This window comes from Heterocephalus glaber, unplaced genomic scaffold (genome assembly GCF_053883595.1).
Source record: "Heterocephalus glaber isolate CG9 unplaced genomic scaffold, H.glaber_assembly_v1.0 deba00000071, whole genome shotgun sequence".
NCBI lineage: Eukaryota > Metazoa > Chordata > Mammalia > Rodentia > Bathyergidae > Heterocephalus > Heterocephalus glaber.
In genome coordinates this window covers 18,845,587-18,870,749 of record NW_028258137.1, presented here as the reverse complement: position 1 = coordinate 18,870,749, position 25,163 = coordinate 18,845,587, and the positions used below count along the sequence as shown (strand labels likewise).

Genomic DNA, 25,163 nt, shown 5'->3' with positions numbered 1-25,163 from the left:
GTGTGCAGGGAGTTGGGTGGCTGCTGGATGGGGTCTTGGCTCAGGCCCTCAGTCTAGTGCTCTCTGCAGTGTTTGCCCCCCTCCTCCGCCTTTCTCCTCCTCCTGGAGACCACGATTACATCTACAACCTGGACGAGAGTGAAGGTGTCTGTGATCTCTTTGATGTGCCTGTTCTCAACCTCTGATTGACAAGGACGTGCCCTGTGTGGCTGAGACCCAGACTGAGCTGGGGCTGCCTGGGGACACCTGCCACCCCACACCTGCATACCTTGAGAGCCACAGACTCCTGGCTTCCCCAGCCTTCCCTCTCTGTACAGTTCTGACCACGCCTCCCACTGCAGCCCTGCACTTGCACTGTGCTGCTAGCAGAGTGGGGAAAGGGGCTCAGTCCTCTCCACCATGGAGCCATAGCATTTGCCTCTCCTTTTCTGGAACCTTCCCTAGCCCCAGCCAGCTGCCACCCAGTGGCAGAGACCGGTCAGTGCCCACATAGGGCAGCTTGTCTAGCCCACTGCCCTGCTCCTGCTTCCCCCACCCCCACCAGGAGGGAAGGGTGGGGTAGAGCTTGGGCACTTGCCAGCTACCACCTTACCTTCTTTTCCCACTTGCTCACCCTACAGTTTCCCCTGGACCTTTCATGTGTCCCATCCCATCCTGTCGTCCCGTCATGTCACCTCCCCCAACCCCCACCCCTTCTGTTGGGCCCTGAACCCTAGGAACCTAAAGATGGCCCAGGTGTGGGGGTGTTGCTAACAGGTGGAAATGAGGTCTCTAGGAATCTGGGCAGGTGGGTCCCTGAGGATTGGGCCAACCTCCTGGTACCCGCTTATTTCCATTTATTCATTTATTCACATTTAGAGCCATTTACAAAGATTTAGAAAGATTTACAGTAATGAATGAATTCCTATATAAAGATTATTTTTATACTTTTTGCAACAAAAGGAAATTGTAATATTTGTACAGTATCTGATTGAATAAAGACCATGCCTAAGGCTATCTCTGATGTAGTTTTTTGGGGCCTCTCCCTGGGACAGTGCTGGATTGGTAGCGGGACTGGGTGGGTCACCTTGCTGGAATGGGAGGTGGGGCGTCCTCAGGCAACCTGCCCTCCCAGCCCCCACCTGCTGCACCTTGGCACGGGGCGGGGCCTCCTTGGCGGGGCGGGCCAGGGCAGGCGCGGTCCTACCCTTCAGCTCCTGGGATTCCAACCCGGAACTAGCCTTGGCTCCTTTGGGAAGGCCGCAGCGCCTGGCCGCCAGTGAGAACTTCTGGGCTGAACTTTGAGCCACTAAGACGAGGTTGCAGACAGGGACGTCCCCGCCTCTAGGGGCCCGAGACGAGGTGCGCCTTGGACAGGAGGTAGTGCGGCTTGTGGAAAGCGCAGGCACTCACGGCGGTCTGGAGCATGGCGCCTCCACGGAACGTGGTGAAGATTGCCGTCCAGATGCGTGACGCCATCCCGCAGCTCATCCAGCTGGACCAGGTCATCCGGCCTGTCTAGCCCCCGTGCACCCCACTGCCCACCTCTAGGTCGTTTCCTTCCCCTCAGGATAGTCCACTCTACCTCTCCCTCAAGTCCCTCCTCCAACTTGTCCCCACTCCCGCTCTATGAGTGACAGTTCCACTTACAGGCAAAGCCGCTGGCCGCTGTGCTAAAGGAGGTGTGCGACGCGTGAGTATGGGGGGGCTGGGCGGGATGGGGGAGGGGCGGGCGCCGAGGCTCCCCTGCCAGCCTCCCTGAGGTCCGCGCCCCGCAGGTGGAGCCTGACTCACTCCGAGCACTATGCCCTGCAGTTTGCTGACGGGCACAGGAGATATATCACGGAGAATGTGAGTGTCCCTTCCTCACATGCCACCCTATGACTCCTTGAATGTGAACTTTCTTTTTCTGACTCCCAAATCCTCAATGACATCCTAGTTGATCATTCCTCAAAGCGCCCTTTGACTTGGCCCTTTCCGCTTTTTCCTCCAGAACCGCGTGGAAATCAAGAATGGCAGCATCCTGTGTCTCAGCACTGCCCCAGTAATGTCTCTCTCGGCCCGCCTTCTCCTGACCACCCCTCTGCTGTGCCCCTTTCTGCCTGTGGGCCTCTGCCCCAGGTCTGGAGGCCCTGGCCCCAAGCCCAGCAGTGCGCCACCTAGTGGACACCTTCCCCCTTTCAGACCTTACCTCTGTCCAATCTCATTTTTGCTCTATTTCCACCCTGGCCAGGACCTTGAGGCTGAGCAGCTGTTGGGTGGGCTGCAGAGTTCCAGTCGTGAAGGTCGCCGGGAAGCCCTGAGGCACCTCGTCCTGTTAGCCTCAGACATGACTTTTGCCCAGGAGGTCATCCGTCGTGATGGGCTTCAGAGACTAGGCATGATCATTGAAGATGGGGAAGAGTGAGTACAGGGTTGTGGTGGGCTGGGGGGACATGATGGGGCCTGAGATCCTGGGTGGTCCTGCTCAGCCCCAGATGTGTCCCCTCCCCCCAGCCTAGGGGAGGTGCTGGCCCTTGGATTGAGGACCTTCTTGGAGCTCATGGAGCATGGCGTGGTATCCTGGGAGACGCTCACCATCACCTTTATCAGGAAGGTGGGTGGGCTTTTCTAAGGCCAGTGGGTGGGAGCAGTAGGGCAGTGCCAGGATCTGGCTGTTCATGCTGGCAAGGTAGGGACAACCCCTTACTGCTCTTAAAGGTGGTGTGCTATGTGAACATGAACCTGATGGATGCCTCGGTACAGCCCCTGGCCCTCCGGCTGCTGGAGAGTGTGACCTTGAGCAGCCCTGCCCTAGGCCAGGTGGTCAAGAGTGAAGTGCCACTGGATAGGCTGCTGGTGCACCTGCAGGTGTAAGCCTCTGGGGTGGGGTACAGATGGGGAAGCAGGGCTGGACCCTGGATATTCAGCTGCCCACCTCTTTCCATAGGATGAACCAGCAGCTGCAAACCAAGGCCATGGCATTGTTGACAGCCTTGTTGCAGGGAGCTAGCCATGCTGAACGTAAGGTGAGTACTCATCCAGTGGCTGGATGGGGAGGTGGCAGCTGATGGGCATTCTGCTCCACTCTAGGGCTATATCATCTAAGTCCCCTTACCACCCACCTCAGCACATGCTTGACTACCTATGGCAAAGGAACCTTCGTCAATTCATCTACAAGGTAGGAAGGGCTAGCCCACCGAGGCCCCTCCCAATGGCTCCTCTCCCAGTGAGCCCACAGCCTGCCTGTCTTCCAGGGCATCATCCATAGTGCAATGCCACTGGGTGATGAGATGGCCCATCATCTGTACGTGCTGCAGGCCCTTACACTGGGACTTTTGGAGCCTCGCATGCGGACACCAGTTGACCCCTATAGCCAGGTATGTCTTTGGTGGGGACAGGCTAAGGGTGGCTTGGACTTGGCTTTGGATGTGATCTTTTTGTGTGTGTGTGAGGTACTGGGGATTGAACACAGGGTTTTGCAGATGCTAGGCCAGTGCTGTACCACTGAGCTACCCCCATCTCAAATATATGATCATAACATCCTGACACCCTCCCCCTCCCCAAACAATGATCCCAGGAACAGCGAGACCAGCTGCAGGCCCTGCGCCAGGCTGCCTTTGAGCCAGAGGGAGAGTCCCTGGGCACTGGGCTGAGTGCTGACCGTCGCCGTTCCCTCTGTGCCCGAGAGTTTCGAAAACTGGGCTTCTCTGTGAGTGACCCCTACCCAAGTCCCCACCCCAACGTCCTTCAGGCTGTGCTTGTTCCAGAGGCTGCAGTCCTTCCTGAGCTGCCTGTGCTCCCACCCCTCCAGAACAGCAACCCAGCACAGGACCTGGAGCGTGTGCCTCCTGGCCTGCTGGCCCTGGACAACATGCTCTACTTCTCCAGACAAGCACCCAGCGCATACAGCCGGGTCGGTGACAGAATGAGAGGGAGGGATGGCAGCACCCTCCCTTGGCAGGGTCCCCATGGGCTTAGCTGAGATTCTGCCCCATTCTCTGCTCCTACCACCCCAGTTCGTGTTGGAGAACAGCAGCCGTGAAGACAAGCATGAGTGCCCCTTTGCCCGGAGCAGCATCCAGCTGACTTTGCTGCTGTGCGAGCTGCTCCACATTGGGGAGCCTTGTGAGTGAGGCTGGGCACAGTGTGTCCAGGGACAGGGGACGGAAGGGCAGAGAGGGCCAGGGGCTGCACACTTTCTCCCTGAGCCCCTCCTGCCCCCCCGCTCCAGGCTCTGAGACAGCCCAGGACTTCTCGCCCATGTTCTTCGGCCAAGACCAGAGCTTCCATGAGCTCTTCTGTGTAGCCATCCAGCTGCTGAATAAGACCTGGAAGGAGATGAGGGCTACACAGGAGGATTTTGACAAGGTGGGTAGGGTGAGAGCTGGGAGGACAGGGTAGAGGGCTGTTCTGGGACAGGAGCCCAGAGCTGAGCTTGAGGTGGCCCCAGGTCATGCAGGTGGTGCGGGAGCAGCTGGCCCGCACACTGGCCCTGAAGCCCACTTCCCTGGAGCTCTTCCGGACCAAGGTGAATGCACTCACCTATGGGGAGGTGCTTCGGCTGCGGCAGACAGAACGGCTACACCTGGAGGGGACACTGGCCCCTCCCATACTGTGAGTTGCTAGGATAGGTCCACAGTCCTAATTTACATCTTCCCAGGTACCCTGTGGGCCATGTCCCAGGTCATTCCTGGTTAAGTGACTCCCCACCTCCTATCCAGGGAGCTTCGGGAGAAGCTGAAGCCAGAGCTCCTGAGCCTGATCCGCCAGCAGCGTTTGCTCCGCCTCTGTGAGGGGGCGCTTTTCCACAAGATCAGCAGCCGGAGACGCCAGGGTCCCTGAGTGGGCCAAGGAGGGACGGGTTGTGGCTGGATTGGGGTCAGGGCCCTTCTCATCACTCCTTCCCTCTTTCCTATTCCCCATGTAGACAAGCTGTGGTTCTGCTGCCTGTCCCCCAACCACAAGGTGCTTCAGTATGGTGATGTAGAAGAAGGCACTGGCCCACCTACCCCAGAGAGCTTGCCTGAGCAGCGTAAGATGGGCAGGGCCAGGGTTCAACACACACTCTCCCCTGATAACCCATGCCCTGGGGCTGCCTAGGGCTCCAGTGGTCAGCCCAGTCTTCTTCCTGCAGTCCCTGTGGCTGACATCAGGGTGCTCCTGATGGGCAAGGACTGCCCCCATGTTAGGGAGAAGGGCTCTGGGAAGCAGAACAAGGTGAGTACAGTGGATCAGGGGCTTCTTCCTGCCTGTCCCATTTCCTGCTAAGTGTCCCTGCTGCCTGCTTCCCTAGGACCTCTATGAGTTGGCTTTCTCCATCAGCTATGACCGTGGTGAGGAAGAAGCATACCTCAACTTCATTGCCCCCTCCAAACGGGATGTAAGTGTCAGGGCCAGGCTGAGATGAACAGATGGACTGAGGGCACAGATGGGCAGACCCTCACTGACCTGGCCTCATCTGTCCCCAGTTCTACTTATGGACAGATGGTCTGAGTGCCCTGCTGGGTAGCCCCATGGGCAGCGAGCAGACCCGGCTGGATCTAGAGCAGCTGCTGACCATGGAAACCAAGCTGCGGCTGCTGGAGCTGGAGAATGTGCCCATCCCTGACCAGCCACCACCTGTTCCCCCAACCCCCACCAACTTCAACTTCTGCTATGACTGCACCATCGCTGAACCTTGACTGTGAGGTTGGTCAAAGCCTACAGCTGCTGCTGCTGCTACAGCAACCACAGAAAGTGGAAGGTAGAGAAGCACAGGCACCCTGAACAGCAAATGCTGCAACAGAAATAAAGTCTTCTTGGGTCTTTAGGTACTGTGTCAAGCCAGCTCTGAACCTTGTGGGCCAATCCTGTGACAGATAGGGACAGTCATCCTTTTCTGTCTTCAGACTTAGCTAGTGAATGAAATAAGACATTGGCAGGATCACAAACTTGGCAGCTACTTTGGGGCACTGGTGTTCTAAGGGAAGTGGGGCCAGGCTGGTACTGTTGCCCTTCTCCAAGATGAGTCCTCATCCTCCTTCAGCGCTGGGCCTGCAGACAGGGATGGACTATGGTCTGGGGGCAACAGATCGGAGAGAAGTAGCAGGGTAGGAGGCAGTGTCCGAATGGATGTCTTCCTGGTTAGCACAGATAGTCTGGGAGCCATGCTTTCAGAAGGCTCCTGACAGTCTGACTTTAGTCCTTAACCCTGCTTGGCAATGTCCTATATCCTCTGTAGGATTTGGAGGCCTCTGGATAGAGGCATGAAGGGAGAGATGTGAAGCTGGGACTGCTTTCTGCTGAAGAGCAAGTTTTAGGTTCCCAAGGGCATCCCAAATCTGGTGGGAACATCTGGGTGATGCGGACAAATGGGAATTCTGTGCAGGAAGCCTTGCATTCTGATTAAAACCTAACTCGAGTGTGGATGAGTAGGAGGCCACAGATAGCCAGAAGCCCTGAGGGCAGAAGTGGCAAGGGGGGCCGGGGATTTAGCTCAGTGGTTTTGCCACTGCTGCTCAAGCCAAGGACCCAAGTTTGATCCCCAGTACCAAAAAAAAAAAAAAAAAAAAAAAAAGTGGCAAGGGATGTTTGGCTCAGCTGGAGATCAGGCTGTGGTCACAGACCTCAAGTCCCTGAGGCAAAGAAGACCACACCGGCTCAGAGGATTCACAGGGCAGGTTGAACGTTCCCCCTACCCTGATTTCCTTCTCCATGCCACTCACTACTTCCCAGTTCCTCCTCAAATATGGTTTAAGTGTTAACCATCAATGTTTTACCTTGAACACTGATGAAATGGCACCTGATCTGGAGAATATGCTGGGCTAGCACTTGCCCCTCATCCCTCAGCTACACTTCTGATCCTCAGAAATCCAGGTTCTGAGACTTCCCATCACACTTAGAACAGCCTGCTATTGAGTTCAAAGTGGAAATCAGGGGCAGCGATCCCAAAATGCTGTTAGTCTGCTGATACTGTCAGTTCCTCCTTCTCAATGTCTCTAGTCCCTTGTCCATGTCACCATCTTTGCAACAACCTCCTGACCTCCAGCTTAGTCTTGTTTTTCCATTCATCTCAATAATGGCTTCCAACTGCTTCCTCATCCATAAATTGGGTATGATTACACACACACACACACCCTATATTCTTCAGTGTCTTCCTATGTCCATGGGCTAATGGTCCAGGTTACTATGATTGAGCACTATGTTGAGCTGGATAGGTTGAAAACATTTTGTGATTTAGCCCTTCCAACTGAGAGCCTGTGCCCTGCAAGGGTTTTGGTGCTTGGTCCAAGCTGGCATCCCCTCTACACCCCTCCAGTGGCAGCTCTAGCTGCCCACGTGCATCCCTGTAGTCCTTTCTGCCTGGATTGCTCCCTTCCCTTCCTCTTGCCCATTTTTCACTGCCTTGATTCCTTGACCCTCTAGGTCAAATTCATTCATGCCTAGGCCCTAGGTGCTTGTTACTTGTATACTGTACACCTGCATATTGGACTGACTCTGCCTGTTGACTTATTTGCCTCCCTAGATGGCCTGAAGGGAACCCAAGAGAGCTTAGGCATCTCTGAATTCCCACGTGAAGCACAGTGCTTGCAGGTAACCATAGAGTACCAGCTAGCTGCTCCTAGAACAGATGAGCAGATAGGTGGACAGTGTATGTGGATATATGGAAGACTAGCTGGACAGCCTTTCTCAGAGCTGCTTGATACTGTTTTTTTGGTACTGGGACTCAAACTCAGAACCTTGTGCTTGCAAAGCAGGCGTGGTGCCACTGAGCTAAATCCCTGGCCCTTCAGAGCTGCTCTTGAGAAGTCATTGGTACTTTAGGGGCTTGGTCTAGATGACCTCTAATGACCCCTCCACCCAGAGATGCTTCCTCCCTGCCCCGTCCCTTTCAAGACATGCTCATTGAATCAGGCATCATTAATCAGTTCCTCCTGGGGTTGGCTTGAGACCAAGGCCTTTGCATGACAGGGTGTTGTGCAGGGAAAGGCCTCAGAGCTTCCTACCATGTGGGGAAGAAGCTGGGACCTGGTTGAGTTAGACAAGTGTGGACCAGCCCTGAGGCCAACACAGGGGCACCTGTGGGGCTTTGGGTCAATTGAGGTGGGGAGGGGAAGGACCCTTTAGTCTGCGAACTTTAGATAAGAGGCAAGATCTGGAATTTTTAATCTTGTTTGGGTTTACAGTAAAATCAACTTGGCTGCTAAAGCTTGGTGCTTGTGGGAGCTGGATGAGTACCTCAAGGGAGCAAGTGGAGCACAGAAGCAACCTGTGGCAGCAACATGTAGCTAGCATTTCCAGGGGCCTGTGGTGGTGACATGTAGCTAAAAATAGGCTGCTGCCCAGCTGAGGGGCAGGCTGGAACAGGAAGTCCCCTGGGCTGCCCTGGGTTGGTGCCACCCCCATTCCTAGACAAGGAGTCTATAGCAGAGGGAGGCAAGAGGCACTGGGGCAAACTCCAGGTGCAGAATCTTGGGCTGGGGCGGGCTATGGGATGAAGAAGGCTGAGCTGCAGGGATGGATACTGACCTGGCCTCAGAGTGTCAGGGTCAGGTCAGCCCCTCACAAGTCACCTGAGGCAGCTGGGCTTGGAAGTGCCTGACGGCCACCACATTGATACCAGGACACATGGCCACATCCAACACTTGGAGCTGCTTGCACACCTGGCTATTGGTGTCCAGTGTTCTGTGAGGAGGATACTGGTTAAGTGCCTGACCCATCGTGGGACCCCAACTCACCCCTGCATTGTGACTCCATCTGTTCTGTCACCAGTCCCACTCACTGCTCTGTGAGCTGACTGCAGCTGGATAAGTTGAGGTGCTGCAGCCTGAGCCAGGACCCAGCTGCCTGGGCCCAATCGTCATCACTGAGGCAGCTGCAGTGACTCAGTGACAAGTGCTCCAGGCTAGGGCAGCCCCTGGCCACAGCCACCAAACCGTTGTCTGTGAGCGCTGGCAATAGGCTCAGTGACAGTTGCCTCAGCTGGGGGAACTGGAGCACCTGCAAGGATGAGGGTAGAGCCAGTGGGTGGAATATGGCATTGAATCCCAGAGCCTGGAGCCCTTCCAGGTTCCTGTCCCCATTCAGGGGAGTGACCAAAAGCCAGTAAGAAAGGTACATTTTTCCAAGTAAAAAATGGATTAGACCAGTCCCCATGCTCCAGCCCCAGGATCCTTAGCCTATCCACACCTTGGCCAGACTGGCATCAGTCAGCTTGCTGCAGGCTGTGAGGTCCAACTCCTGCAGGGCCTGCAGCATGAGCAGGGAGGGTCCCTGTGGCTTGAGAAAGGGTTCCTCGGGGTCTGAAGCCTGATGTTCCTGCTCTGAGTACAGCTGTGGGAAGAAACCCCTGCTTCTCAAGTCATTTCTGAATTTGCCTTTAAATGCTCCTAGAGACTCAAGAAGGAGGAAGGCAGGTGAGCCCAGGGGCTGACCCACCCTCCCTGACCTCCAGGGTCTTCACCTGGGGACCCAATGCAGGTTCCTCAGATGGTTCCCGTAGCCCCAGAAGCCCCCAGTCTTGGAGCGCTTTGCATGAGCCCAGGCGCAGGACTGAGAGGTGGGTGAGGTAGGTGCAGATGGCCTGTATGGTCCTGTTGGTGAGGGCCACATATGACCATAAGTCTTGCACTCTTGACAGTTGGGCCCAGTGCTGAGGTCACAGACAGCACTGAGGCATCCTAGGAGCAAGGTGGAAAGGAGGTTGGAGTAGCAGCTTGTGCCTGTGCTACCAGGCTTGGCAGGGGTCACTAGCAGGGGATCTGTCCAAGGTTTCTGCCCCAAGACAACAGGGAATGCCAGAGGGCCCAGGTCCCTGTGCTGGTTGTGAAAGTTTGGAGTAGACAGGATTGGTTGTGGGGATGGGATGCCTGGAGGACGTTGCTGAAGGAAAAAGGCCTATTCTAAGGGTGGGCCAGGAAGGATACAGGTGGAAATTTCTAATGCAGATAGAAGCTTGTCTGCTTCACAGCTCACTGGACCAGGGGTGAACAGTTGACCCTTGCACCAGCCAATGAGTTGAGCCAATGAGATATGCTCCCTCCAGAATTTGAAGTGGAACTCTGAAGTGGCGGTGGTGGTGAGGGCCACCACCTGGCAGAGAAGTCTGGTGAGAGCACCAGGATCTAAGGGCAGAGCAGAGGAAACTGGTTTTGATGCAGAGGGGCGGGGTGTGGTGGTACATGCCTGTAATCCCAGCACTTGGGAGGCTGAGGCAAGAGAATCACCACAAGTTTGAGGTCAGCCTGGGCTACATAGTGAGTTCAAGGCCAGCCTGAACAACAAAGCAAGATCTTGTTGGAGAGCAGCTAAAAGACTTTGGTGGCCAATAGAAGATGGAATGAGCAAAGAAGAGATGGTGCAAAATAAGGTTGACATTTTAGTCTGGGTATACCCTTGTCCCAGTGATAAGTTAAAGGAATAATCCACTAAAAAGTGACTGACTTTCTTTTTTTGGTACCAGGGATTGAACTCAGGACCTTGTGCTTGTAAGGCAGGCTTGGTGCCACTGAGCTAAAACCCCAGCCCTAGTGACTGACATTTTTAGACAGAGATGCTGCCCAGTGAGACAGGGTTGAGCCCTAAGAAGTCTTCAGCCAGAAAGTGGCCCTTGTGTTCCCATGTCACATTATCTCCCACAGACTCTGCCTAAACACCTTCTTCAGTGCTCCTTCCTTGCCATGCTTCTCCATTGCCTCCCTCTTCTTCTCTAGCCTTCCTGCTTCAGAACACTTGTCCTTAGTGCCCCTGCCAAGTCTGCAGCAGTCACTCTCTGTGAGGTGCTGTCTTGAACCTCCCTCTGCTAGACCCCACAATGGGGGCTTCAGGGAGGTGCACCAGCACCATCTTCTAGACTGTGGCCCAAGTTCGGTTGTAACTAGTACTTCTCAGATGCAAACACTAGTGGTTCCTGCAGCCACAGGCCCAGCTCTCCCAGCCCCCACCCTGAGAAGAAAGGGAGAGTATGGTGCGCTCACCTTCAGTGAAGAACAGTAGGCCAGCCTGAGGGTGATCAGTGGGGGTGGAGTTCCATGCACTGGCCCCAGGGCCTGGGCCAGTCCCTGCCCACTCACCAAGCAGCACTCAGCCATGTCCAGGCTCCGAAATTGCCACATGCCCCCCCAGGGCTGTGCACCCTGTGTCTGTCAGCCGCTGCAGCTTCCCCAGGCTTAGGCGCTGCAGGTACCGAAGGCCCTGGCTCACAGCCAAGAGTGCCCCATCAGTCAGTTCTGAGCAGCCACTGAGGTCCAGAGAGGTAAGGGCTGGTTGCTGGTGGCACAGGGTGGCCACAGCCTCTGTGGAGAGGTCCCAGCAGCTGTGCAAGCTCAGCTCCTGCAGCTGCAGCCCAGCCACCTGGCCCAGGGCCTGCAGGGCCTTGGGTAGCAAGCCAGTGCCACTCAGGTCCAGGGCATGCAGTCTGCCAGCTTGCTCTTTTACAAATCGGAGCACGTTTCAGAAGGAGAGTTTGGAAAAATCGGAGTCCTGAGGGCTGATAGGACCCTGAGCTGCACCTAGCTGGAAGGTGGGGTGGGAGTAGGCCAAGGAGAGGTGTTCCAAGTTGGGGACACAGCTGCAGAGCTGGTTGAAGCTGAGGTCACCCAGGTCTCGTAGGCCAGCGAGGTTGAGCTCACAGAGGCCACTCAATGCCTGCCGGACATTCTGTGCCATCTCAGGCTGAGTGAACAGCATGCCTGATATGAAGAGGCTGTTACAGCCACTGAGGACAAGGGTGTGCAGGGCTGGACATCCTAGGATCAGGGCCACAAAGGATGCCTCTGTGGGGCTGCCCCCACCTAGGCACAAGCTCTGCAGGTGCAGGCCTAGGTGGTAGGCAACAGATTGCAGCACCTGCTGTGAGGTAGGTGAGCCATCCAAGTTGGTCAGGCTAATGCAGGAGATGCCCCTGAGACCCAAACTCTTGATGGCTGGGAGGGAGGCAGAGGACACTGGGATGTTGTATCAAACATTTGCCTAAGGGGAGCAGTAAGCCTGGGGTTAGGTCAGGAAGGCCCCATCCACGATGAGGACTCACTGTGATGTCTTGTGTGATTAAAGGGGATTTGGGTAAGAAGTGGGGACTAGGGCTGGATGTGGTGGCACATGCCTGTAAACTCAGCACTTGGGAGGCTCAGGCAGGAAGATTCCTGTGAGTTTGAGGCCACCCCAGGCTATATAGTGAGTTTAAAGATAGACAGATAGATAGATAGATAGATAGATAGATAGATAGATAGATAGATAGATAGATAATGAATTAAGGATATATATATATATATATATATATATATATATATATACACAGAGAGAGAGAGAGAGAGAGAGAGAGAGAGAGAGAGAGAGAGCGAGCGCGGCCCTATCTCAAAAAAAAAAAAAAGTGGAAGCCAGAAAGATAAATCACTCTGGGGTCTGAAGGGAGACGACTTCCAGGAGCACACAGGAAGGTCAGTGAAGGATAGGTCTGGATGCCTCAGGGGGCAGGGACGCAGTGGGGAGTTAGCATGGAGAACACAGGACTTCCAGGTGATGTTACCGGGAAGGGGGCTCAATAAAACCTCCCTAAGATGGAAGGTCAAAGTATGCTGGACCCAACCTTTGAGACTCTCAGAAGGAGGACCTAAGATCCACAAACCTTGTCTCCTACTCCAGGAATTTGGCCTTGGCCAAGTACCCAGCATTCCCCACTTTCTAGAGAACATATAAATAGCCCTAAAAACAACAGGAAGTAGGAAGAAGTGATGCAGGTGTCACTCACTACAACTCTCTGTGGCCTAGGTGCCAGAGGTCTAGGGAAGGCAGTGAAGCCTAGGTTCCCTGGTAGCCTCAGAGTGTCTCAGGCACATGAATGTTTAAAAAAATGGGTTCTGTGTGTAAGCAAAAGTGTGTGTGTGTGTGTGTGTGTGTGTGTGTGTGTGTGTGAATACCTATAGGGGTTGGGCTCTGAGGATCCCTCCAGCACATCTCTGGAGGTGACAATCATCTGTCCAGATAAGGAAAGAGAAGCCTCCAATTTCAGTGGGCCAGATGTAATAGAACAAGTCTCAGGGGTGCCAAGGTAGTTGAACCAGCTCTGATGTAGAGGGTTTTGGAGAAAGAATGGGAGGTGTATGGAGTGGGGTGGGACCCCAAAGGCAAACTCAGGGCAAAGTTATGGAAATAAGCTGGCATGTGAAGGAGTCTGGAACCTCCATGCTAAGAGGTAGAATGTTCCGAGGTTTTGTGTCAGAGGGAGCCAAGAGGAAGTCAATTTATGCAGAATAGGTTTATGGGGAAAGGAGGACAGGGCCTGGATTCTAAAATCCTAGCCCTGGTTTCCCAACCTCTTGCTCAGGTTGCAGGCAAGTGGTACTCAAACAAGGCTTTTAGTATCATCATGGTCCTGATGCAGGAAAGCAAGATCCCCCAAACACCTACCTTGTTGGTAACTGCAAAAAATCCCATTGTTTCCTGCTCACATCCCACAGAACAGCACGAAAAAGGAATGAGAAGAGTAGAAGTGACAGGCAGAATGGGCTTCTGCAAAGTCTTATCAACAGGATTCTTCCAGGAAGCGTGGAACTCATTCTTAGGTGTGGGTTCTGCACCAGACAGAAGGGCACCCATGCCTGTCATGGTGGGGAGTGTGTATAAGAGATGGACCCAGCTCGTGGTCTCTGCATAGCAATCAGGAATCAGCCAGATTCACCTTCCAGACCCTACTTTGGATTGTGGTCCTTCCCAGTGAGAGGAGACAGATTCCCTTGAGGTGGGGCTGTGGGTCCAAGGTCCTGGTCCCTCGCTCAGATTTAAGGAGAGCTGAAGAAGATCCAAGTATGGGATGGAGCTGGGGATAGAGAGGAAAAGATCAGAGGGCAGGTTGTAGAAAGGAAGGGAGAAGCATGTCTCCAGCCACTGCCAAGCTCTGCAGAACAGATGAGTCAGTTTGATGCTAAATGAGCAAGGGTGAGGGAGCTGGGAGCAGCTTGGTTGCCCAGGCAGTGCCCACCCCCACCATTCACATGTGCTGAGGAACCCAAGAGCCCTGCAGGCTCCAGTTCTGGCAGGGGCACGTGCAGGTACTCAATTTCTTTCCCTTCCTCAAAGCCTGAGCAGCCAAGAATGTTTTTTCTTTTCCTACCCTCTCCCTATGAATAAGGTGGACAAACAGCCAAGGAAAACCACTGGTAGTCACCCCAGGGCCTAGGCCAGGGCTGGCTTCTGGCAGCAAAAGCCACAGAATAAATAGGCAGGGCTGGCCTGAAGCTCACCCAAGAGAGAGAAGAGGGTTGAGACCACCTCTGGTCCCCCTCCATGCCTCCATGATTTTTTTTTGTGGGGAGGAGCAGCCTCTAATCAAATGGTGGACCTTTTAGAGCTTCCACTAATCCCCAGTACAAAAAAAAAAAAAAGAAGGTGTTGGAGCTTCCAATGATACAAACAGCCCACTGCTGCATACATGCCATAAGTTCACCACCACTGCTTTAAGCCATCACCTAGTGGCCTACCCTGCCCGAGGTCAGCTGGACCTGGAGGCAGGATCCTAGGAGCAGCACTTTAGGGATAATTATCTCTGTGGGTGCACAGCAGAGGGAAGAAGCAGGGATCCTGGGTTCTGGACTTTGGTCCTTCCCAGACCCTAAGAAGATGCTTCTAGAGGCCCAAGAGAGGACTGCAAGGGCACTGCTCCAACTTCAGCTGTCCCATCCACAGAAGGACCATCTAGCCCCCTCTTCTCCTCCTTTCCCCCTACAACATCTTAGGAGCAACTGCAAAATAATTTGGGACCCCAAACCTTCTAAAGGTGATACAAGTCCCTTGAGTGTGGGAGGTCAGGTTTTTGTGGTACCTAGTGAAGCTCTGCACGAGTACCACAGGCCTGTGCACAGGCTTGGAGAACCACCTGATAGAGAAAGTGCTTTCCTCTTCTCAGTACAGGAATCCAAAGCTAACACATCTACTCTCCTCCAGAAGACCAAGGGGAATTGTAGGCCTGGTCCTCAGGGGCACTGGTCACTGAAGAGGAGTTAAACCCCTCAGGCAGGAGAGAGCAGCAGAGAGCACAACCTGAGCTGTGTTTTGCTCTTGTTCCACAGGGACCAACCCAAGGGCAGACAATAGGTCTCCCCAGGGCATTGGGCAGAGTCTGGGTACCTGTGGGGGCACTGCCTTTACTTGCATCCTTAGATACAAACTAGGATTAAGTGAACAGGTCAGGGGGAACAAGAAACCATCAGGTCCAGCATTTTAGCCTGGCCATGAGAGACACAGGCCCCTACCTGGCTTTGATAGGCCAGTGTCTTCCACAGCATCAGTGACTGGGCACTGCCTCCTGCCCACCCTGGATCCTGGGAGATAGTTCCTGCCCACATTCTGCACATGCTCTCTGGGATACAGTGGTGTCGAGGTATGGCCAGGGCTCTAGGTCCCCGATGCCTGTGGTCCCATTGTCAATACTCTATCTGGCACTTATTGGTAGCTGGAGAAGCCTGGGTCTATAATGGTGGACTCCCAAGACCCCAGCCTTTTACCTTAGCCTCCTCCCTCCCTCCTTGTTTCTCTCCTTGTCCCTCTATCTCACTTATGGCCAGGGGCCTGGCTGTCCACTGTGCCTCTCCTGCTCTCTTTTTTGGTCTCCAGGAGGCTTCTTGCCTCCACTACCTCTCCTGAGGGCTGGCTGCCCTGCATTCATCACACTGCTGTGTCCACTCTCTCTGCCTGGCCAGGAATAAGGAGAGCAGATGCCTCTTTGGGGTTGGTGCTGGGGACACAGAATGGTGCTGAGGAAGTTGGTCCCCTCTTGCTAGCATAACCAGCCTCCCCCATCCAGCCTCCCACTCCCTTCTCAGGTTTCACACAGTTTTTTCCAAGCCCACCATCTCCAGCTTGGAGCCTACTGAAGCAAGGCCCCCGCAGGCTTTCTCAGACATGACCTGTTCTGCTTCAAAAAGGAACCAAGCCATCAGGTGAGAACCCTCTTCCTTTCCCTGTTTACGTCCTGCCTCCCTGCTTTTTTTGTTGCAGGCAACCCCTTTCTGGCCTGCTAAACTGTCCCCACCTCTCCTGCTTAGCACTTCCTGCCTTTCTCCAGCTCCTTCCTTAGAGGCCACAAACAATAGAGTGAGTGTGTGTGTGTGTGTGTGTGTGTGTGTGTGTGTATGTGTGTGTTGTATGTTTGCACATGCACAGTACTGGGGATTGAACCTATGACCTTCACACTGAGGCACTCCTTCTCCCCCCTCCCCTTTTTGTTTAATTTAGAGACAGGATCTCACTAAAATCACTAAACTGCCAAGACTGGGCTTGAACTGCAATCCTCCAGCCTCAGCCTCCCAGAGTGCCGAGATTACAGGCATGCATCACCACACTCAGCTAACAATAAAGATTTAAACAGCAACAAAAAAGTACTTTTAATCTGTAGTCCTTTTTCTCTTCACACATTTCTCCCTTTCCAGTCACACAAGCCTTGGAGTTAAAGGGCACACCTACATCCTATCTAGCCACCCAGCGCCAGTACCCACCCCTGCACCCCAACCCCCATCCCCTGCCTGCCCTATCCATTCACCCCTCCGCCCCACCACCACACAACCATTCATCCTTGGCAACAGCCCGCCACCTGCAGGGTCACACATCTCTTCAACCTCCCAGTGTCCTCTCTGCCGAGCCACCTGTAATGGCAGGTCAATAGCTATTCCTCTTGATGTTGCCTCTTTCGGTTCTGAGACTCTGCCCTTCTTGCTGTCTTTTTACATTCTAGCCCACTCATTGGTTTCTTTTGGGGTTATCAAAGAAGAGAGACCTGGTCCATAAATGAGTGGGCTCCCTTGGGCTGGGGATTTAGCTCAGTGGCACCACAAATGCCTTTCAAGTGCAAGGTCCTGAGTTCGATGCCCGGTACCCACCCCCTAAAAATGAGTGGGCTCCCACTGGTTCATTCCACTGGACAGCACACACAAGTACACATATATACACTCACTGTGTCATCTTCGTGTGCCCTCTGGGACACTGTACTTCATCCCATGAGGCAATCCTTCCAACTACTTTCTTTCTGGTCCACATCATTTTTCCTGAACACCACACCCTAGCAGTCAGCTGCTTCATGGACTTCTCTCCAGATAACCCTAATATACCATGCCCAAATCTGAATTTGACACCTTGCTGGGCATGGTGGTACACCCCTGTAATCCCAGCTACTTCAGAGATTGAGGGAGGAGGGTCGAAAGCTCGAGCCCAACGTGGGTAACACAGCAAGACCTGTCTCAAAATAAAAGAGTTGGGATATAGGACCATGGTACGGCATCCCTGAGTTTGATGCCCAGTACCCTCCAGAGAGAGAGAGAGAGAGAGAGAGAGAGAGAGAGAGAGAGAGAGAGAGAGAGAATTAACATTTTATCCCTAATTCTGCTCTCCTAAACTCTCACAAACTTCTAATCACCTTCATTCTCCTACATCACAATGATCAAAGTCCTTTCCATTCCACTTTCTTTTTCTTCTTCTTTTTTTTTTTTTGGTACTGGGGATCAAACTCAGGACGTTGGGCTTTCGAGGCAGGGTCTGGAACCATTGAGCTAAATCCCAGGCCCTCCACTTTCTTGATAAACTGAATTCTGTCCCTCTGCTGCAACTCACTGTTTCCATCTAATTCTGGTCACCTTATTGTCTGCCAGGAATGTCACAGAGCTTCCTCCTCATTGGGTCTTAGCCTCCAGTTTCTCTGGCTCCAATCCATCCTTGATCTTATCAGTAATGTGATTCTTCCAAAAAGCAAATCTGACCATGCTCTCACACTTTGTACACAGGACAAAGGCTAAGCTTCCTGGCTGACATTCAAGCCTATGTCAGACCATGGCCTACTTCTTTATTCCACCCACCTCTTCCTATGCCCACTCCTTCTCAGCCTAACTCTGGGGATCTCTCTCTCTCTCTCTCTCTCTCTCTCTCTCTCTCTCTCTCTCTCTCTCTCTCTCTCTCTCTCTCGTGTGTGTCTGTGTTTCTAGTGTAGTACTAAAGACTGAACTAAGGGCCTTAATGCTAGGAAAGTACCACTGAGCTATATGGACTGTTCTTTTTGAGACAGGTTCTTGCTAAATTTCCCTGGCTGATCTTGAACTTGCAATCCTCCTGCCTCAGATTCTGTGGCAAGCCCCATTTCTGACTGCTGTTTCATGCTGCTGTGGGGAGGGGGAAGTCCCCACTTCTCACCTACTCCTATTTTTTAATTTGGCAAATATTTATTTCTCTTGAGTCTTTTTCGCCATGGGGTCTTTTCTGAATCTTTTCTCTCCATTCCAAATATACTCTGCTGATTCCAAATGCACCCTTCTTTGCTCGGGCTTGTCTCCCTCTCACTATGAACTGCTGAATGGTTTGTATGCCTCACTTTCACCTCCTCAGAGGCCAGCACAGTGCTTGGCACAGACAGAAATATCTGAGGGTATCTCAAGTAATCTTCCATCTTCCTTCAGCCTTGTGACTATGCTAAACCTCTCTGCTGAGCCCTCTTCTCACTTTCCTGAGACATCCTGGCCTCCAAATTCACCAAATAAAGTGGCTACTGAGGAAGGAGATGCATCTGAGGAATTTCCTCTGCAGATCTCTGCAAATAGTTCCATGTTTCCACCCCCACTCCTCAGCTTCCTCAGGAAGAAATGACATCTCCATCATATGCAAGATTAAGCCTTGTGCACTGATGCTGGTCTCTGCCACCACCTCCGGTGACACTCACCATTCCTGACCTCTCCCGCCCCACATTCATCCCTGCTGTAGGGACACTCTCCTTTCAATATGTAACACATGAGATTTCTCCTGCTGGGGATTTAGCTCAATGGAGCCACATCTGCCTCACAAGCACAAAGTCCTGAGTTCAATCCCTGGTACTGGAAAAAAAAGAGATTTCTCCTAATCAAAATCTCTTTCTAGGGCCAGGGACTTAGCTCAGTGGTTCCAAAGCCTGCCTCCCAAGTGCAAGGTCCCGAGTTTGATCCCCAGTACCAAAAAAAAATCTCTTTGTCAAGCCCACCTCTATCTCTCATTTCTGGCTACTTCCTTTCTTCTATGGGAGAAATTCCTTTCCTCAACCCACCTGGCATTTTTCCCAGATGCTAGATATCACTGAAGCCATGGGTGGCCTCCTTGGGGGCCATAATATACATACATATATATATATGTGTGTATATATATATATATACACATATATATATATATATATATATATATTATGGGCACTATTTTTCTTTATTTTGCTGGACTCTTTATGGGCTCTGACACCATTAATCATCCACTTGATCCTTTCAGTGCTCTCCTGCCTTGGCCTTCTGTGCCTTCCTCTCTCTGGAATCTCCCCAGACCCCTCTATAGCTCTATAGATGTTTCTTGCTTTCTGTCCCTTGGACCTTAGACTGGTATCCTCCCCTAGGGCATTTGGAGGATTGAACCTAGGGGCTTTGCATTGAGCTACATCACCAGCCCCTTTTATTTTTTGAGACAGAGACTTGCTAAAGTGCAAGGGCTAGCCTCAAACTTGTGATCTTCCTGCCTCAGCATCCTGAGTAGCTGAGATTACAGGCATGTGCCATGGTACCTGGCGCCCATTCTTTTTTTTTTTTTTTTTTTTTTAAGACAATGTCTTGCTATAGTTTAGGCTGGCCTTGAACTTTTTTTTTTTTTGGTACTGGGATCGAACTTGGGACCTTTTGCTTTCGAGGCAGGCGGTGGAACCACTGAACCAAATCCCAGGCTTGAACTCTTACTATGTAGCCCTGGCTGGCCTCAAACCTGTGGTGACCCACCCTCCTGCCTTAGTCTCCTGAGGGCTGGCATTATAGGTGTGCAACAACACGCCTGGCCCATCCATTCTTTAATGAAACCAAATCTATATTTATTTCACAGAACTTCCCTTGAATTCCTCAACCAGAAATCCAACTACCAACTGCATTTCACTATTTATCCCATAATTTAAATTTTCAACAAATCTAGAATCAAATCAAATTCCTTTAGACACTAAGATCACTGACACTAAATAATTCAACAATAGACCCCACTTATACATATACATTTCTATGTGACTGAGGAGAATTCCAACCCAACAGGAAAGGGGAATATTAGACATAAATGGTGTTGGGATTATTTGAAAACTAACCCAGTTAGCTTCTTACCTCATAACACAAATCAAAATAAGTTTTTCAGGGGAAGGGGATTTAGCTCAGTGGTTTCGCCACCTGCTGTGCAAGCGCAAGGACCCAAGCTCGATCTCCTGTACAAAAAAAAAAAAAGTTTTACCAATAAAAAATAAATTTCACCAATAAAAACTCAAACCATAAGAAATAAGTATTTCTGCTGTGAACCTGAAGCTACTCTAAAAGCCTGTTTTGAAAAAGAGAAATACGAGTGTATATACCAAATCTCTGAAGAGGCAAGGGATCTTTAAACAACAAGAGCTATAAAAAAGAAAAGGTATGTTCAGCCAGCTGTGGTGGCGCATGCCTGTAATCCCAGCACTTGGGAGGCTGAGGCAGGGGGATTGCCATGAGTTTGAGATAAGCCTGGGCTACATAGTGAGTTCAAGACCAGCCTGAACTGCGTAGAGAGACCTTGTCTCAAAACACCAAAAACAAAAAACAAAAGGCATGTTCAGAGGCAACAGAGAAATTTAATTTCTGTATCTCATAAATAAAAACTCATATCTACCAATCAAATTAAAAGCCAACCATATTAGGAATATATTTCAATAAACATATAAAGAATTAATCTCTTTAATATTTAAAAAGTTCATACAAATGGGTAAGAAAAATACTGACTTTACTAGTTAAGTGGATAAAGAACATGAACAAACAAGAGAGGAAAAAAATGGTCAGCTAAAGGGAAAAACTGTTTAACCTCACTGATAATAAAAGAAAGCTAAGTTAAAACAAGAGCTATCATTAAAACTAGCATAGGGCCAGGGATTTAGCTCAGTGGTGCTGCTGCCTGCCTTGCAAGTGCAAGATCCTGAGTTTGATCCCCGGAACCAAAAAAACAAACAAACTAGCATTGATGGTCTGCATTCACCTCCTGCCTGGACTGCTTCCCCATAGCCCTCTTAGACTCACCCTCTCCAGTCCACTCTGCACTGCAGAGTTCTAAGACACAAATCACACACCATCACTCACTTCACCTAACATTCCTTAAAGGTGACGGTGACCAGGCAAAGCCCAAGCTATCACCTCACACATCTCCAGCTTGCAGTCTGACCCCATTCTAGTGACATTTCTCACCTATATCTCAGTTTCAGTTGTTTCCAGAACTATTATACACTTTGGTGCCTCCACCTGTGCTGTTATCCATCCTAGCAGACCAACTTTCATTGTCATCTTGTTCCTTCAGGAGGCCTTCCCTGATGTTGCTGGTCAACCTCCTTCAGATGCCTTTCTTTATGTCCCTTTCATTCCAGTGTCATAGCACTGAGCGCATGGTATTTTGATCACTCATATTACTAGTCTTTCTTCTTCACTGGACTATGAGCTCTTTACGGGACTGCATCATATTCATCTATATAGCCCCAGCTTTGTACCCGCAGCCAGTATGTATGAATGTATAATATACATGAATGGACAGATGGATGGATGGACACTATAGGAGCAGAGCCACGAGCAAGGTGAAGTGAGAGAGAAGATGGGCAGGTGGGTGGGCACCTTACCTCCCGAAGGGCATTCTGGGCTGCACAGTACCAAGCCCGACTCACAAGGGAGGCCTCTTTCTGATCTGACAGAGGCAGGAAGCTCAGAATATATGTGAGCATCTGAAGGAAAAAGACAGGGCATTTGGGGGCTGTTAGAGCTGGGAGGGCTTCCAAACTCAGTCCAGCTGATAGCAATATGGGTTTATCGAGGGGATCAGAGCATCTCATTCATCTTGGCTCCAAAGCGTGAGGACGTACTCATTTCTCCCTCAAGCATCTTTATTGTGAATAAATCTTTATAAATCCCTGTCTGAGTGGACCTTTGTGCTAACAGTTAAGAATCAAACTTCCAGCCCAGGGATTTAGCTCAGTGATTCCAACGCCTGCCTCGAAAGCACAAGGTCCTAAGTACAATCCCCAGTACCAAAAAAAAAAAAAAAAAAAAAGAATCAAACTTCCTCAGCTGGTATAGTGGAGCACACTTGTAATCCCAGCACTCAGGAGGCTGAGGCAGGAGGATCACCACAAGTTCGAGGCCAGCCTGGGCTACACAGTAAGTGTAAGATCAGCCTGGACTACATAGGGAGACTCTGTCTCAAAAAAAAAGCCAAGAATCAAACTTCTGTTCAGTTTGGTAGAAAGTCCATGGGGCACTGGAGCAAGATAAACCTAATTCAAACGTCTGCTCTGCCAAATGACTTCTCTGAGACTGGTTCTCCTTATCTGTAAAATGGCAATTGTAGTGAGATGTAAATAGGCTGCTATGAGAAATAACATAGAATAGTGTTTTACATAGATCTAGAGCACAGCAAGTCAGGTACTTCTTTGATTCTGTGACATCCCACTCCTTCCTCCTGTCCTCACAGTGCCAGCTCTGGGATCCCTCTCTTTCCCCATCTTCTCCACTACCAACTCACTTTCTCAGCTAACTGTTAAGACACGATCCCAGCAACACCCAGCCTGGGAGGCTCTGGTCCTCCCGCCACCTGTTCTAGGAGGCTGGAAGTGCTGAGGTTGGAGGCTCTAAAGTGAACTCAGAGAGGGGTCACTTGTGAGGTCAGGAATGATTGATATTAACTAGTCTTTTCTTCTAGAATCTTCCCTTTGAGTCCTATAACACTATTTTCTAGGCCTTTACTCAGCACTTTCAATGTCCTGTTTCTGGATTTAAAAAAATTTTTTTTAGGTACCAGGGATCAAACTCAAGTCCTTGCGCTTGCAAGGCAGGCAGTGGAACCACTGAGCTAAATCCCCAGCTCTGGATTTTTTTTCTTTGGCTCTCAGAGTTTAGACCTAGGTCTTTTGATCGTTTACAAAAACAGGAATAACTAACAATTTGATAGCTTCATATTGTCCTATTTGCCAAGTGCTAGTCCAGCATTGCCAGTGTCCACTGGGCTTTTCATTCAAACTGTTCAGCATCACGTTTTTGGGATGCTCTGCCACTGAGCTACGAGCTACATCTTCAACTCACCATTACTTTAATCTCAACTGAAATTCATACTTTGCCCCCAGTCTAACTTCCCCCTTCAATGCCAAGAGTATACCCCAATTGATCATCCTGGTAATACATCAGACTCATATTCTTCTGTCTCTTACTCCCATAAATGTGCATGAAATGAGGCCAGACTAACCTAGACTCATTCAAATCCCAGCTCTACCACAACTGAGGTGCACGACTTCAGGCAAGATACTTGACCTCCCTAAGCTGCAGTTCCTCTATGTGTGAAATGTAGATTTAAAAAATATCTAGTTTTATGGAGACTAGATGATCTATAAATAGTTGTTGGAATGATGTTATTGATATTTCTACCTTTGCAATGTCACCACCCCAGTAGCTCAGGACTTCACCATCCCAGACCTAGATTTCTTTCACAATATCCCACCTGACCTCCTTGCCACCAAGTTCATTCTTGGTATTACACTTTTTATAGTTCTAGGTTAATTTTCCTTAAAAAACTGTTTTCAGTTTCAGCATATCCCAATGAAAACCTTCAGTGTTCCCTAGTACTCTCCAGGGAAAATCTCCACTCCTGGGTCAGCACTGCCAGGCCTCCATGCCTAATTGGGGGTGCTGGTCTCAGAGCTTCCTCAATCCATCCTTCCTACTGTCCTACAAACACAATATGCCTTTTTTTATTTTTTTGGTCTTTTTGGGCCTCTTTCTTAAGATGTCCTTCCTTAAGTTTGATTTCACCAGCCCATTCTGATCTCTCCTTCCCTTTTCAGTTGCTGAGCATATAGATGCTCAGCCAGAATTTACTCGATTAAATTATGGATGGACAGTACTCTATGTCTATTTTCACCAAAGATTTGCTCAGGGAAGGAGTAGGGAGATAGATAAAGCAAATCATTACTAAGAAGAGAATGATTGATGGTCATTCTCACAGCTGTGGCCAGAGGGAAGGCATGGGGAGAGTGTACTGATGGGGACTGGAACTGACCAAGCCATCCTTCTCAGGGGGTGGCAGCGAAGCCTTCCTTAACTAAGGTAGTGCCCATCCTGTCTTCTGGGCTGAGTAGCTAATCCAGGAGTAAAGGGAGAAGGGAAAAAAACCTGTCATCTTTGGGGTCAGGGACATGATTCATAAAGCTGAGAAGAGGGTAGTCTTTGTAGAGGAACTAGAGGAGATAGTGGATGAGGATGGAATAGCTGTCCCATGACCCACTTCCCAAGGGGCTAAAAGAGATATGATTGGTCATCCATGGGATCCTCGGGGATGGATGGATATCCTCTGGGCCAAAGAGGAAAGGGATACCATTGAAGGCGACTCACTGAAGTGGGAGAAGGTCTATTTTTGCTAAGAGGGAGCATTTCAGGACTGATTAGAGAGTGTCATATCTATCATGGGCAGCAGGAGGGAGCTGATAACCTTCAGGACAAAAGGGACAGCGGAGACGCCATTCCAAGAAGCCACAAAGAATAAAATCTGTTGTCTCCTGGCCCACGAGAGTAGAGCATTCTTGCTCCTAGCTAAGCAGAGGGAGCAAACATCTCATGGTGTGAAAGGGGTAAGGGGAGCCATCACCTAGAGGACTAGGGTCTGGGCAGCAAGTCTGTCCTCGCTGAAGGACCTCAGGGACCATCCTCAGAGTTGATGGGGAGGGTGCAGTCTGTTCCCCACTGTCAGGGAGAGGAAATGTAGCGACAATCCCAAGGGGCCAATGGGGATAAGATCGGTTACCCTACTGGGACGATGGGATGGAACGGACATTTTCCAGATCTGAGGGGAAGGAGACGGCCGTCTCAAGGGAAGGGGGTAGGGCAGGAGGTCTACTCTTGTGAAGTAACAGGGCAGCGATCTCCTGGGGCCGAAGGGGAAGAGAGGATGGTTCCCCAAGCTAAGGGGATGGAGTGGCCCAAAATCAGGGCCGTTACCCAGACCTTGCAGGTCCCGGGATCCGCCGGGCGGGTCGCTTCCACCAGGCGGGAGCTGCAGGGCAAGTTGATAGCCCCTCCCCGAAACTCGGGACCCCGAGGGCGGGGCCTGTCCAGTGCTAGGCCTGAGGACCTCTTCCTCTCACCTCCAGGGGCAGCGACTCCGCCATCGCATCCCTGCAGTCTCTGCCTCTGCGCAAGGCTTTCTGGTAAGTGTAG

The 25,163-nt window shown here is 51.2% G+C and overlaps 3 protein-coding genes across 9 annotated transcripts in view; 2 read left to right on the top strand and 1 right to left on the bottom strand.

The window, feature by feature from the left end:
• Window positions 1-996, top strand: part of E2f4 (E2F transcription factor 4) — a 6,689-nt gene extending 5,693 nt beyond the window's left edge. Inside the window, exon 10 of the mRNA XM_004843047.4 lies at window positions 70-996. Within this exon, the coding sequence (XP_004843104.1) occupies window positions 70-185 (116 nt within the window). The 3' untranslated portion in view covers window positions 186-996. The remainder of the gene's footprint in view (window positions 1-69) is intronic.
• On the bottom strand, window positions 779-25,163 carry LOC101718528 (Leucine-rich repeat-containing protein 29). The gene is given in 10 exon segments (XM_087205294.1): window positions 779-8,245; window positions 8,470-8,625; window positions 8,723-8,940; window positions 9,130-9,273; window positions 9,404-9,574; window positions 9,576-9,620; window positions 10,917-11,060; window positions 11,062-11,910; window positions 21,584-21,685; window positions 25,091-25,163. Coding segments are annotated over 9 exon segments (1,833 nt in total). The 5' UTR covers window positions 25,115-25,163; the 3' UTR covers window positions 779-8,245; window positions 8,470-8,489.
• Window positions 1,110-5,770, top strand: Elmo3 (engulfment and cell motility 3). 7 transcript variants are annotated; one of them, XM_087205268.1, is made up of 20 exons: window positions 1,110-1,483; window positions 1,632-1,672; window positions 1,758-1,830; window positions 1,973-2,100; window positions 2,213-2,382; window positions 2,476-2,575; window positions 2,680-2,831; window positions 2,909-2,987; window positions 3,089-3,139; window positions 3,216-3,338; window positions 3,539-3,670; window positions 3,773-3,874; window positions 3,978-4,086; window positions 4,193-4,329; window positions 4,412-4,575; window positions 4,683-4,795; window positions 4,889-4,993; window positions 5,096-5,178; window positions 5,255-5,341; window positions 5,430-5,770. In XM_087205268.1, exons 5-20 carry the CDS (start codon window positions 2,309-2,311, stop codon window positions 5,640-5,642), a joined length of 1,824 nt encoding a protein of 607 aa, XP_087061394.1. In that variant the 5' UTR covers window positions 1,110-1,483; window positions 1,632-1,672; window positions 1,758-1,830; window positions 1,973-2,100; window positions 2,213-2,308; the 3' UTR covers window positions 5,643-5,770. The 7 variants fall into 7 exon arrangements, 6 of the variants coding, with proteins under 6 accessions (XP_087061394.1, XP_087061385.1, XP_004843109.2 ...); XM_087205259.1 differs by having other exon boundaries at window positions 1,295-1,483; window positions 1,973-2,023; window positions 4,683-4,750; XM_004843052.4 differs by having other exon boundaries at window positions 1,295-1,483; window positions 1,973-2,023.